Source organism: Dermacentor variabilis, chromosome 7 (genome assembly GCF_050947875.1).
Source record: "Dermacentor variabilis isolate Ectoservices chromosome 7, ASM5094787v1, whole genome shotgun sequence".
Taxonomy (NCBI): domain Eukaryota; kingdom Metazoa; phylum Arthropoda; class Arachnida; order Ixodida; family Ixodidae; genus Dermacentor; species Dermacentor variabilis.
Window position 1 is genome coordinate 35,408,285 of NC_134574.1, and position 13,765 is coordinate 35,422,049.

Sequence of the window (13,765 nt, forward strand, 5' to 3'; positions counted from 1 at the left end):
AAATCCGGGTGTTTTTCACCTTGAAGCAGCTTGATAATATTTTGTTTTTCTCAGCGAAGTTGAATAGCCTGATAATAACGGGGCGTGTCCTTTGGCTTTGCTTTGTACCAATTCTGTGAACTCGTTCTATTGAGTTAATTTCTATTCCTAGGGTCTTCTTAAGTATACCGTGCACTTCTTCTTCAAGTGTTTTAACATCTTCATCAGAGCTCTCTCTTAATCCATAAATTACTAGGTTATTCCGCCTACTTCTATTTTCTAAATCATCGACCTTCGATGCCAGAAATTCTACTTGCATCATGGTAGATTTACAAGATTCCTCGCAGTGTACTATCCTGTCTTCGCATTCTTTCCATAATCCCCTTTCATTCTCAATAACTGTCATTATTTCTTGCAAATCTGCAACTATTGTCTCCACATGCTTGATATTTGAAGACAGTTGTTTCAGTGTTTTGTTCGTTTCCTTTTGTTCTCTTAGAATGTGTTTCATTAGTTCCTGCTGCGAACATTTATCTGAATCAGAGTAAGGGCCTGGATTTTGTTCGTCTCCGGATGTTAGTAACATTAAGCGGACAACATTAGAACAACCCCGCAAAATAGCAACACAGCATTGTGGACTTGGGAGCACCGTTAATGTTACGCCGTTGTCTCTAACTGAAGAGACTAAATGCTGGTCACTAACCTGTGCGATCAGAAAAAATTTGATCAGCATCCGTGCTCATTAGGTGCTTCCAAGTCCACTGAAGGGAACGTCGAAAAGGCTGCTGCTTTTATCCGGGTGCCACGATGTCTCCGTCGACGTTGCCGTGCTGGTCAGGTGGTCCCAGTGCAGTGCACATGGTACAGCTTCCTGCGACTTGTTTTGTCCGATGAAGCCAGCAGGGCAGACAGCCGGAGGTAGCAGTAGATAGGCCTGATGCAGTGCATGCTCAGACCCTGCGTCGACGAATCCGGTCCTCGGTCCGGCCATCTGTGCGATCAGAAAAAATTTGATCAGCATCCGTACTCGTTCGGTGCTTCCAAGTCCACTATGATATATGCAACTGAGTCTGTGTTAAATAATAATATGCAAGATAACAGATTATAATTGTATACTGGGAGTCATTTGACACAACTGTATTACAACTAGTTTCCATGTAATAACATGAAAATTTCTATATGTATTTGTGTTTAAAAAACTCTTATATCCACACTTTCTGCGTAATTGTATTGCTACACCAGCCGCTTCCGTGCCTGTCTGGGAGACTGGAACCTTGTCAAGCCGAAGAGATTTCGGCTTTTTTCCCGGCTCTCCCTTTTTCACCTTGTATCCAGTGGTAAAAATAAAAATCATCATGATGATGATGTAGCAGAATATGATCACAGAACTGAAATGCCATTGTACTGAATTTTGTTAAACTGAAAGGCATTTGCATTGGGTTGAATGGGGTTTCGATGGGGGATACAAAAAAAGTTCGTACAGCTGAATAATTTGCTTAAGTGACGTTCAAGTGGTAGTTTACTGTATATTGGTTTTCTTGGATAAAAGATTTAGTTGGAAACAGTGCCTTGTATGCCCTCATTTTTTCTGAAACATTGCTCGATGAACAAGAGGCGCAAAAAGACGCCTTTCTATTTTGTCTCTTCCGACCTAACTGGCATTTGGCGAATACCTCTTGCGTGCGGGAGAAAGTAAGGAGGGGGGGGGGGGGTATATTGGAAAAAATTTGGCAGTGTCTGGCTCCTCCTGGGGTGGTGTTAGAGGTGCGTATGAACCACTGCTTAGATAAATCAAACTCGGTACCTTTTTCTCAGTACAAACATTCGTGAATGTTAACTTCTTATTCTAGCAGTTTAAAAATGTCTGGACAGGCCCTATATCACAATGTCCCAAGCCTCCTATTTTTTTTATTTAAAAGGACTTGAAAGCATTCGAACTTCAACGTTAATCAAAAGAATGTTACAACTTTCAATAGCAAGGGATTGCTATTATCAAGACTCCACAAAATGATGCAAAAAGGGCTGTTCTGCCATGAACAATTTTCAATATTGTAATTCTGAGAAGCGGTTATTAAGTTTTGAGGAGAAAGTTTGTTGAATGTATGTTCCAGCTTGTAAACCACGCACAAACTATTTGAGGGCGGTAAGAAGATTCTCTATTGTTTAATATTGCTACGGCACAGTATGTGCGATCACGAAAGGCGAGCAGTGTGAAGACGACGACGACGATTAGAAGCTAGTGCGGGCTGTTGCCTCTTGGCCAAGCGAAGCGTATTGCCTTGTAAATATACTTGTAAATAGCTTTTCGTTGGTGTCTTCCTACGTAACATATCTGGTGGAGGTGGACGTTCCCTGTACCTCGTCACGGAGCTTCGCAGTGGACGGTACGTCGAGCCTTCCTTCATGGCTCCCGGCGATGACAACCCGACTCCACCGGCTCCGACACCTGCTGCCACTTCGACGACCTACATCACTCTCCCCGCTCCCCGTGATCCTGGCGTATTCTCGGGCAAAGATGGGGAAGACGTCGATGACTGGATCAGCCTGTATGAACACGTCAGCCGCAATAACCGGTGGGACCCTACTATTATGCTCGCCAACGTCGTCTTTTACCTCGGTGGCACACCTAGAGTTTGGTATCGCACGCACGAAGATGAGCTCACCAGTTGGGATTCACTTAAGACACAGCTTCGAGACTTGTTCGGCAACCCCTACGGTCACCAACTTGCCGCGCAGAAGGCGCTTTCCGGTCGTGTGCAGACGTCCACAGAGCCCTATGTCACGTACATTCAGGACGTCTTGGCTCTGTGCCGCAAAGTTGACACCCACATGACTGAGACAGACAAGGTTTCCCACATCCTGAAAGGCATTGCCGATGACGCCTTCAACTTGCTCGTTTGCAACAACGTAGCGACGGTGGATGCTGTTATAAAAGAGTGCCGCCGCCTGGAACTCGCCAAAAGCCGACGTATTGACCAGAAGTTTGCCCGTCTGCCCAACACCCCAGCGACATCTTCCTGTGCCGACGCTCCTCGTCCCAACAACACTGCCGATGTTACCAGGATCGTCCGGCGTGAGATCGAGGCCGCCTATCCGGCTGCCTTCGACTCCAGTCCCACCAACACATCTGCAGTCACAGTCTCCCTCATCCAGGCAGTTGTCCGCCAGGAGTTCGAAAACATGGGTCTTCACACCATCTGCTCGACCCATCGCCCTGATACCCGCCCGGCTTCTTCCATTCCGCCCCGTCCCGCGTCTTCTTACCCACCTCGTTTCCGCAACCCTTCTGAATGGCGCACTGCTGACGACAAGCCCATTTGTTTCTACTGCCATCGAATCGGGCACATTTCTCGGCACTGTCGCAGTCGCTGGAGTTCCCCGATCCGGTCTACTTATACTGCCTACTCTCGCTCCCCAGGTGGCCCTTCTCGTCCCTATGCCGCACGCTCCGATAATGCCGCCACTGATTCTCCTGCAACGAACCGCCCCTATTCTCGTTCGCCTTCGCCCCAACGACGACAATCTCGCTCTCCCCAGCCCCGTCGCTCCTATTCGCCAACTCCCTTCGGACGCCGCTCCCAGCCGGAAAACTAGACGATGCAGCGCCTCGAGGTGACGCTGCATTGCTCCCTACGCCGCCAAATCCTCTACTGACGTTGCCCACTCATCTGAACCTTCTTGATGTGCAAGTCGACGGTGTTTCAGTGTCTGCACTCATAGACACTGGGGCGCATTTGCCCGTGATGAGCGCTGACCTTCGTAACCGGCTCAAGAAAATTATCACGCCCGCCACGACGCCTGTTGTCCGTGTCGCCGATGGCGGAACAGCCCCCGTAATTGGTATGTGTACCGCCCGCGTCTCCTTCGCCGATCGCTCAACAATCGTGCTATTCACAGTCATCGCCCACTGTCCCCACGACATCATCCTCGGCTTAGACTTCCTCTCCGCACATTCTGCTCTCATCGATTGTTCCGCCAGTACTCTCCGCCTTGACCTGCCTGTTCTGGATCCTGCTGAACCACACCCCAGTCGCCTCAGTTCCGCCGACTTCGTTCGCTTGCCACCTTCGGCACTGACCTACGTTAACCTCGTGTCATCCCCTCCAGTCCCCGACGGCCACTACATCGCGGCTCCTATGCAAGACGTCTTCCTTACACACGGGTTCACAGTACCTCATACAGTTTTATCTATTACGGCGAATTGCGCCTGCCTGCCAGTGGTCAACTTTGGCTTGACGACACAAGTGCTGCCACGCGGCATGTCTCTGGCCCAGCTTTGCTCATTCGAGGATCACTCAGTAGCATCCATTGCAGTAGACGACACTTCATCCGATACTCCTCTACCATCGCAGTCGGCAAATTGTACCATCGCTGACTTACAGAAAATGATTGCCCCCGACTTGCCGTCCGAGAACGCTCGTGAACTCTACCGCGTTCTGTTTTCCTACCACAATATTTTTGACTTTAACGATCGTCCTTTGGCCCAAACTACAGCTGTCAAACATCGCATTAATACCGGCGATGCCCCTCCTATTCATCGCCGCCCGTATCGAGTGTCACCAGCTGAGCGTCAAGTTATTCACGCAGAAGTTCGCAAAATGCTTGCCAAGAACATTATTGAACCATCATATAGTCCATGGGCATCACCTGTCGTACTGGTCAAAAAGAAGGATGGCTCATGGCGCTTTTGCGTGGATTATCGGCACCTTAATAGGGTTACCAAAAAGGACGTGTATCCCCTACCTCGGATTGATGACGCCCTTGACTGCCTCCACGGTGCTCGCTATTTCTCCTCTATTGACCTTCGCTCCGGCTACTGGCAGATTGCCGTGGACGATCTCGACCGCGAGAAGACTGCCTTTGTCACACCCGACGGTCTTTATCAATTTAAAGTGATGCCGTTCGGTCTATGTAACGCCCCTGCCACTTTTGAACGCATGATGGACTCCCTTCTTCACGGATTCAAATGGTCCACGTGCCTGTGCTACCTGGACGACGTTATCGTATTCTCCCCAACGTTCGCTACGCACCTGGAGCGCCTTTCAGCTGTCCTGGACGTTTTTCGTCGAGCCGGTCTGCAACTCAACGCATCCAAGTGCCAATTCGGCCGTCGCCAGATTACCGGCCTTGGACATCTCGTTGACGCGAACGGAGTGCAACCGGACCCAGGCAAGATCCATGCTGTTGAGCACTTCCCTGTTCCGAAGTGTGTCAAGGATGTGCGCAGCTTCATCGGCCTTTGTTCGTACTTCCGCCGTTTCGTGCGAAATTTCGCCGCCATAGCACGACCACTAACCGAGCTTTTGAAGAAAGACGCACCTTTCCAGTGGGGCGATAACGAGGCCTCTGCATTCTCACGTCTAATCGACATTCTCACAACGCCTCCCGTTCTGGCCCATTTCGATCCTTCTGCGCCTACCGAAGTCCGTACTGATGCCAGCGGTCACGGTATAGGCGCGGTCCTGGCACAACGCCAGCGTGGCCAAGACCGGGCTATCGCTTACGCCAGCAGGCTCCTCTCACCCGCGGAGCGCAACTATTCCATCACTGAGCGTGAGTGTCTGGCCCCAGTTTGGGCGGTTGCGAAATTCCGCCCATACTTATATGGCCGATCCTTTTCCGTTGTCACAGACCATCACGCGCTTTGCTGGTTATGCTCCCTGAAAGATTCTACAGGAAGACTTGGTCGCTGGGCCTTACGCCTCCAAGAATATTCGTATACTGTCACCTATAAATCTGGCCAACTACACAAGGACGCTGACTGCCTGTCTCGCTACCCGGTCGACAAGCCTGACGACGCCGACAGTAGTAGCGCCAACGGCATTTTCTCTCTGTCTGCCTTCGCCAACATCGCCGATGAGCAGTACCGCGACCTATCGCTGCGAGCACTTATCGAGCGTCTGCGCTCTACACCTACCGACGCATCCGTTCGCCGATATGTCCTCCAGGGCGGCATTCTGTATCGAAGGACCTTTCTCCCTGACGGCTCTGACCTTCTTCTTGTCGTGCCAAAACAGCTACGACAGACTGTGCTCTTTGAGATGCATGACGCACCCACTGCAGGACATCTTGGGGTAACCCGCACGTACGACCGTGTCCGCCGCCGCTTCTATTGGCCTGGTCTCGCTCGCTCCGTTCGACGCTACGTTGCTGCATGTGATCCCTGCCAGCGTCGGAAAACACCTCAGGTGCTACCTGCCGGTCATCTCCAGCCGATCACCGTCTCTGTGGAACCGTTCTTTCGTGTTGGATTAGACCTGCTCGGTCCCTTTCTCACGTCATCCTCTGGGAACAAATGGGTAGCCGTCGCGACTGATTACGCCACCCGATACGCTATCACTCGGGCTCTCCCTACCAGTTGCGCCACTGACGTCGCGGACTTTCTCTTGCGTGACATTATCTTGCTTCATGGCGCCCCGCGACAGCTCCTTACTGACCGTGGTCGAAACTTTCTCTCGAAAGTTATCGCTGACATTGTGCGTTCCTGCTCCATTCAACACAAACTGACTACCTCATACCATCCTCAAACCAATGGCCTGACAGAGCGGTTAAACCGTACTCTTACCGATATGCTGGCCAAGTACGTTTCCAAGGACCACCACGACTGGGACATTGCCCTTCCTTACGTAACATTTGCGTACAATTCTTCCCGGCACGACACCGCTGGATTTTCTCCCTTTTATCTACTGTACGGTCGCGAACCTACCTTGCCCTTAGACACGGCACTTCCCCCTGCTGCGGTCTCAACAAGCGAGTATGCGCGCGATGCCATCGCCCTCGCCGACCATGCACGTCAGCTTGCCCGTGCTCGACTGACGGCCTCACAAACCACTCAGCAGTGCCAGTACAACGCCCGCCATCGTGACGTACAGTTTTCGCCTGGTGCGCTCGTGCTCCTGTGGTCGCCCACTCGTCACGTCGGACTTTCTGAGAAGCTCCTTTCGCGATACACAGGGCCCTACCGCGTGCTGCGCCAGGTGACGCCTGTGACTTACGAAATTGCTCCTGTGGGTTCAACCTCGTCCTCTCCTCTGGCATCTAGTGATGTCGTACACGTCAGTAGGCTCAAGGCCTACTACACTGCTTCCGAGTCCGATCTTTAGTCGCTCCGGGACGGCGCTTTTGCCGCCGGGGGTAGTGCTACGGCACAGTATGTGCGATCACGAAAGGCGAGCAGTGTGAAGACGACGACGACGATTAGAAGCTAGCGCGGGCTGTTGCCTCTTGGCCAAGCGAAGCGTATTGCCTTGTAAATATACTTGTAAATAGCTTTTCGTTGGTGTCTTCCTACGTAACAATATCAAGAGTTGACAAACAGCCACAGTTCAGCAATGTCATGTGTTTTCTCATTTTGAAGAGCAAAAATTATTTCAACATATTTGAGCTATCAACACTACAATAGTAATGACGCTAGCCATTAATCAAGTGGGGGACCAAGATTACAATTTTTTTTTCAGGGTGGGGGGCTCAGCCCCCCCCCCCTGAAAATCTCCGGAGGGGGCTCGGGCCCCGGAGGCCTCCACATAGTCACCGTCTATACTGCTATGTTAACATGGATGGTATTATATGTGCATTTCTCAAGTGAATAAATTAAACAAAGTACACGTAGTTCATTTTCATGGGAAGCAACATTGAAGCAATCAATTTTGCGTCTTTCCATTTTAAGGTGAAAGCCTTAGATGCCTATGCTTTAAGGTCTCATTGTGAGGTACAGAAAATATCATGTGACCCAAGGAAGGCCAGAAGCGAACGAAAACATGTCCAGCCATGTATAAGACATGATTAATAATTATCAGAGTTATCACTATGTGGTACCTGTTTCCAAGTTCCTGTGATGATGTCAAAGGTTATTTCAGATACACCGCTTCATCACTATCATTATATACCGTTCTTTCATATGTGAATGCATAGCTTGTAGAAGACAGGTAGGTAGAACCATAATGCAGAATGGACCATTTGTTAAAGAATTGGTTTTCTTCAAATGACGATCCATCTATAAGATTTTTATAATGAGTGGGACATTGCACCAAACTGGTAGCCCATGACGGTGAGGTGCTCATTGTTACCAACCTTCTAGTGAAAAAAATATACTTTCGAAGAACTCCCAAGAAAAGAAATGTATAGATATATATAGAGTGAAATACACATTATTGCAGGGACCTGAACTTTAATCAAAGTGGTGACAATAGTGGTCAAAGTTTTCTTATTATTTGTACTAATGCAATGTGAAGATGGGGATCACGATCCTGGCAACGAAAAATGAAAATCAATGATGACAGCGGTCATTGTCAGCTTAAAGAACTGTGTGGACAGACAGACATGGGAAACCAGCACTCACGTGGTGTCGGAGCAAAGCTGGAACTTATGGCTCAGCCAAATAACTTATAAGGGCTGTGGCGCACACGATAGCTGCGCGCGGGTATGATATACTATAAATCATCAAGCAGCATCTGCCACATGGTGTTAGCGCATGCTGCCTGCACTAATAGATCTCCCACCAAGCTCCTACATCTATACGAATACACAGCTACAAAATGCATGCCGAGATGCAGGATCCATCCAGTAAAGGGAACAAATTCGCCAGTCACTTAATATGACATTGACCGACACCTACAGAAGTCGCTTAATCATTTAAATAATTAGGTGAGAATGACTTGGTTCGACAGGCAAGGTTCTGACTGGGTTTGTCGCTTTTTGTGACTGTTGTCGCGGATCGCTTTTTAAGTCGCGACGATAGATTGGATTTTTTACAAGCACTGCTCCAGGAGGGCACATGCAACCGGAGGCCTCAGGAGAGGACCTGAGGTTATAATAAAGCAGGCGGCGCAGGATCCCCAGGGCACCCAAGGGGTAGTGGGGAGATCAAAGCTGGAAGCAGGATGGCCCGTAGGATTGGAGTGGCGGAGGCCTAAGCGTGCTGGACTTAAAATAAATATTATTACGTCCAGCCGCCAACTTGTGACGCCAAGACTTCTGCAATTAACAGCAGTCAGAAGTTTGCCGTCAGCAGCGGAAGCGGACGAAGACACAGAAACGTGAAAAAGAGACCCCACGCTACAAGTTAGTAGTATTTTAATATTTAAATTATGGCAATTGAATAACGCGCAACTGAGCCCTCTCGAAGCGTTCGACGCATGGAAAAATTCGCGAGGACGGTAAGATACCAGTGTGACAGGGGCACAAACAAGGAACGAAAACGCACACACAGGGCAAACTGTGAAGATGCTATATATTTTGCTATATATGTAATATATGCTATATCTATCAAGTGACTAGTGCCATGCTATAATCTTCAAAGGTCGCAATGCTTTCGCAATGAAATTGTTGACAGCGCGCTGTGTGTGTATCTTGTGTTCCGGCTCACTGCTCATCGCGATCACGCCCGATCCTGATCGAATTTCGCGGTCGTGATTGCCTTCTTTGGACAAAATGAGCGAGAGACCCAATAACAGTCGAGAATTTCGATCCGGATCGGTGCCGATCGCGATGAGAAGTATACGTGTGACACTGGTAGTGACAGGGCAACGCCATATCATACTCGCCTTCACGGGAGACCACTGACCAAACGACAACAATCGTTCGCGCCAGTGCACTGCGCCAGCAACACCCAAGGAGACGCACGAGGAAAACTTGTACGCGACGCTCAGATCGCCAGCCGACACATCGCAAAATGCCGGGCACGCCTAGGGACAGAACGACCAAAGAAACTGCTCCTCCGTGGTACCTAGGCAAAGGGAGAAATTTCAAGCGCGAAAGCCCCCAGATTTTCTCTCTCGCACCCGCTGAAACGACTGGCCAATCCCGTGAACTGGCGTTTCCTCTAATGACCGTCTCGTCTTTTTCTCTCACACCAAATCCGGTTCCGGTATTTCCGGTTCCGCCATTTCCGGTTAAGAAATTTCCGGTTCCGGCGTTATCGCTTCCTGGAGTTGCGCTGAGGGAATTTCCGCTGTTGGACGATGGATAGACGCCCGCGCGTGCTTAGCAGAGCTGTGGCAGTCACCATAAGGAGAATGCAAAGGGGACAAGTTGTATTCCGCTGAAGTAGTAGTTCGCGGTCGCTGTTGTCCAAACGCACGAAAAACGGCAGTGGTCTCCAAGCGCCCAGGCACTACATTCCACTGTACGTTGTCGCTCGTGCCACAACCCGTCGCAGGTTGACGCGAAGCAGCGAATACGAGCAGATCGCAGGTTACAGTAGGCGGTGGTTCTCGGATGGAATCGCATTCACAGTTTCAACCGCAGCTGGAATCGCATTCACAGTTTCAACCGAAGCCTCTCCAGCGGCGCGAAAGTAAACAACGCTAAAAAACAAAGTGTCACTTCCACTCGGAACAGGAAGCTGCAGCTACTTAAGTTCCGCTTGACACCGGAAGCTAAGGGGGTGAGTGAGAGAGGTGCGTGAAGGAGGAGGGCAGGTTGGCGGTACTTAACCTGGTCGCCAGAAACGTGTATGGAGGGGCTTTAGGTTGACGGTGAGCTAAGCCACGGTGCGTTGCTGTGAGCGGTGAGAGTGCTCGTTGCAGTTACACGGTAATTTAATCATATTTTCGAAGTGCCTAAGCAAACTGTGATCCGTACTGTGTGCATTAACCATCAGGAAACCTCTGGAGTCGTGTAACGCCATTAGTTCGCCTTATGTTTCCTGTCATACGCCAGTGTCTTAATTATTATGTGTACTACAGCGCCCGTCCGAGCTGCCTTTGTTCTCGCCTGTCCGCGTTCGCTCGTGGAATACCTGGTACTGTGGCTTCGAATTATGGTGCGTGGAAGAATTTGTTGAAAGTTGTGATTTCGTGCGCTGGTGTTCATCGGCAATTCGACAGTGTTCGCGCCGGAAAGAGCGTCGTCGTGTGGTGCCTGTGAGACGAAAGCCTGTTTCACATGATGCGATTTTCGTCGCACCGGAAGTGCAATTTCCGTCGTTTGCGATGAAAATCGCAGTCGCAGTGCCGACCCCCCGATTTTCGGCTGCGACCAACCGGTTGGTCGCACAGTCGCACCGTCGCACCGATCGCTGCGATTTTCCGTCGAAATTGCGCGGAGAGCTGTCAACGGAGCTATTTCGCCGGTTTCTTTTGGAAAATGGCGTCTCGCACGACAAGTGCAATGCGCGGAGACGTGGATCGTCGAATTCTGTACGTACGCGAAGGGAGAATGAAAAACTTGTACCGCAGATTGCATTCTCCGATTTCTATGCGTTTGTTGACACGCTACACAGCAAATGAAGTGCATTTTCACGTTTGCTTCGAACGCCTTTGCGAGTTGTCAGTGCTAGGAGGTGTTCGATCCCCAGCAGACGACGAGGTCGTTACAATTTTCTTTTGCTGAGTAGCATGCAGAAATCGCGCTTACAAAGCAGCTTGAATTACTTCAAACTTGGCAAGGACAAATGACAAGACAGCAAAGTACCCGAAGTTTCAACGTTGCGCTGAACGCGGTACCGTTCAGTTGCATTTTCTTGTCGGTTTTCAAGCATGAATTTCCCGATGCATCTTGAAAGCTTATCTTGCCTCTTATTAAATTTGACAGAGCGAAAGTGTAGGCTATCGTAATGAATTTGCTACGATAGCATTAAATCCGTGGCTTGAATAAAACATTACATGCACGTTAAGTTGCACCTCTTCTCTGGCTATTTTTTTTTCTTGCACAGAAACCAATAAACATTGACTATGTTGCGGACTTTGTATCCTTACTGCATCTGTATGAACACATGCTCTGCAAGGTACTTAACTGTACAGCTAGTAGATTAAGTAAATTGCTTGCTATAATGGCACAGTGACAACGTACCCTCCTGCACAATTATGTAGAACTCGTGCAACAATGCGAAAAGCAGGCAAATGGCCTGTTCTTGTGGGGATAAAACAGTATAAAACGACACGCTGAAGAAAAGTAAATCAAAACTGTGCAGTGAAGTCAGCCAGTACAAGCAGTTCTTGCACGTTCACGGCTGATCAAGTGTGCAGAAACATTCATGCCTTACATGTTTCTAGTAAGTTTCTAATAAGTTTGTGATCACATATATTAGTGTGTAAAACCATATAACGATATCCGCTGCGGTTACTATCTTTATAAATAATGAAATACCATGCTACTTGCAAGAACATATATCACCCGAGGATTTTAGAACAAATTTCTGCATTTCAACTATACACAATATGTGGTTTATTCAATAAAATAACACAAACTGGGCTTTTTTGCAATGACAAATTTATTCCAAACTTTACTTACATACAGGCAAGAAAAAAAATTATAGACAGAAATATTGTTCTTCAATTTGTTCACCTGCCACTGTGGCTATAGCATTCTGCTGCTAACACAAGGCGAGGGGTTGTTTTGCCAGCCATGGAAGTCGCATTTCAATGGGAGTCATAGGTGAAAAAAAAAAGCTCTTGCAGTTAGATTCAGTTCATCACCTTTTATTGAACCCTTACACTTCAAAATACTATTGCATAGGGGAGCATGCTTATGCAAAATCTAACACCAATAGAAAGCAAAGGGCAGAATTGTAAAACAACCACGTTTCGTGATAATTCGAGTGTGTAAATATTCATTGCATCAATATGTATTGTTCAACAGCACTGCACAAATAAGCATGATCAGGTATAGCAAGTACTCTGTCAGGAAGCTGGTTCTACAGATGTATAATGTCAAGGCATGAATGCTCATACTACATATACGTCGCACACATAGCACAAAGAAAACCTTTTTCAAGAGTTGTCCCTTCTGGCAGATATGAGTGGGCCATAAGCAGCAGGAACTTTATTGCAGGACATTGTGTAATACCGCTTATGAAAGAATGAAGAGAGTGAAGAGGCTTTTAACAGGAGTACCTCATGCTGCTCTAATAAGAGGAACGATGAGCAAAAACATTTTTGGTAGAGCACTTAAACAGTAACTTTCTGAAAGGCAGAAAATTCCAGGTGAGAGTTGGAGGTACATTTGGCCCACACACACCAACAACACGGGCATACTACAAGAAACACTACAGCCTATGGTGTATTACAGTCTATGGGAAAGCTATCTTATGCAGAAATCAAGAATGATGCAACAAGCCCTCGACAACACTTCAGACTTTCTTGGCCAGTCTGGCCTCTCGCTTTCAGATAAGTCAGCTCATATCAACGTCGGAAAAAAAAGAAAGACTAGAATCAAGAACTACCCCAGATTGCACATTGTGATCGACATAGCTGGACAAGTATGCCCACAAGACAACATCCACAAATCCTCAGCCAGTGTAAGCCCATGACGGCAGAGCCAGCACGTGGGTGAAACAATTATGCAATGCCTGGACGCAACTTCCACACCTGGTGAAAAGAATAATCTCGAAATAATGGGGGTGGACAAGTGGATACTATAGAAAATCGCAGATGCTGTGCTTGTGTCCAAGGTATGGTACGGTATGAATTACCAGCAGCACACAAAAAATACAATTTGTCGAATACAGACATCGGGTAGTAATAACAGGTCTTTCCAACTTTACCATGCTTGAAGACCTCTATGAGAAAGAGCTAACGAACAAGCACCTAGACAGTAGAGTTGCAGCCTGCAGCACCAATTCTTTGTCTCAAGAGCTCAGAACCTCGTCCCAAGATACTATGCCAGCTAGCATATGAGATGCAAAGACGACTACCCCTCCCTTCAGAAACACAACCTCGGGAGTGCCTGAACTTGAAACACAACAGGCCCATACCGTGGAATATGGGGGCAAACAATTAGGCCAGGAGACTATATGCAACTGCCAAACACACAGTGGAGGTTGCTAATCATGAAGATGCAAGCAAAC

The 13,765-nt window shown here is 48.4% G+C and overlaps 1 protein-coding gene across 3 annotated transcripts in view; it reads right to left on the bottom strand.

The window, feature by feature from the left end:
- Positions 1 to 9,768, bottom strand: part of LOC142587398 (uncharacterized) — a 58,541-nt gene extending 48,773 nt beyond the window's left edge. The window contains exons 1-2 of one of the 3 annotated variants that reach the window (XR_012829520.1): positions 9,522 to 9,675; positions 683 to 970 (exon numbers count right to left, since the gene is read on the bottom strand). Coding sequence is in view for 1 of the 3 variants with exons in the window: in XM_075698375.1 (XP_075554490.1) it covers positions 683 to 722 (40 nt within the window). In the remaining 2 variants the exon portion in view is untranslated. Of the gene's footprint in view, positions 1 to 682; positions 971 to 9,521 lie in introns of all 3 variants that reach the window. The other 2 variants (XM_075698375.1, XR_012829515.1) reach the window with 2 other exon arrangements.
- Positions 9,769 to 13,765: the final 3,997 nt, after the last annotated feature.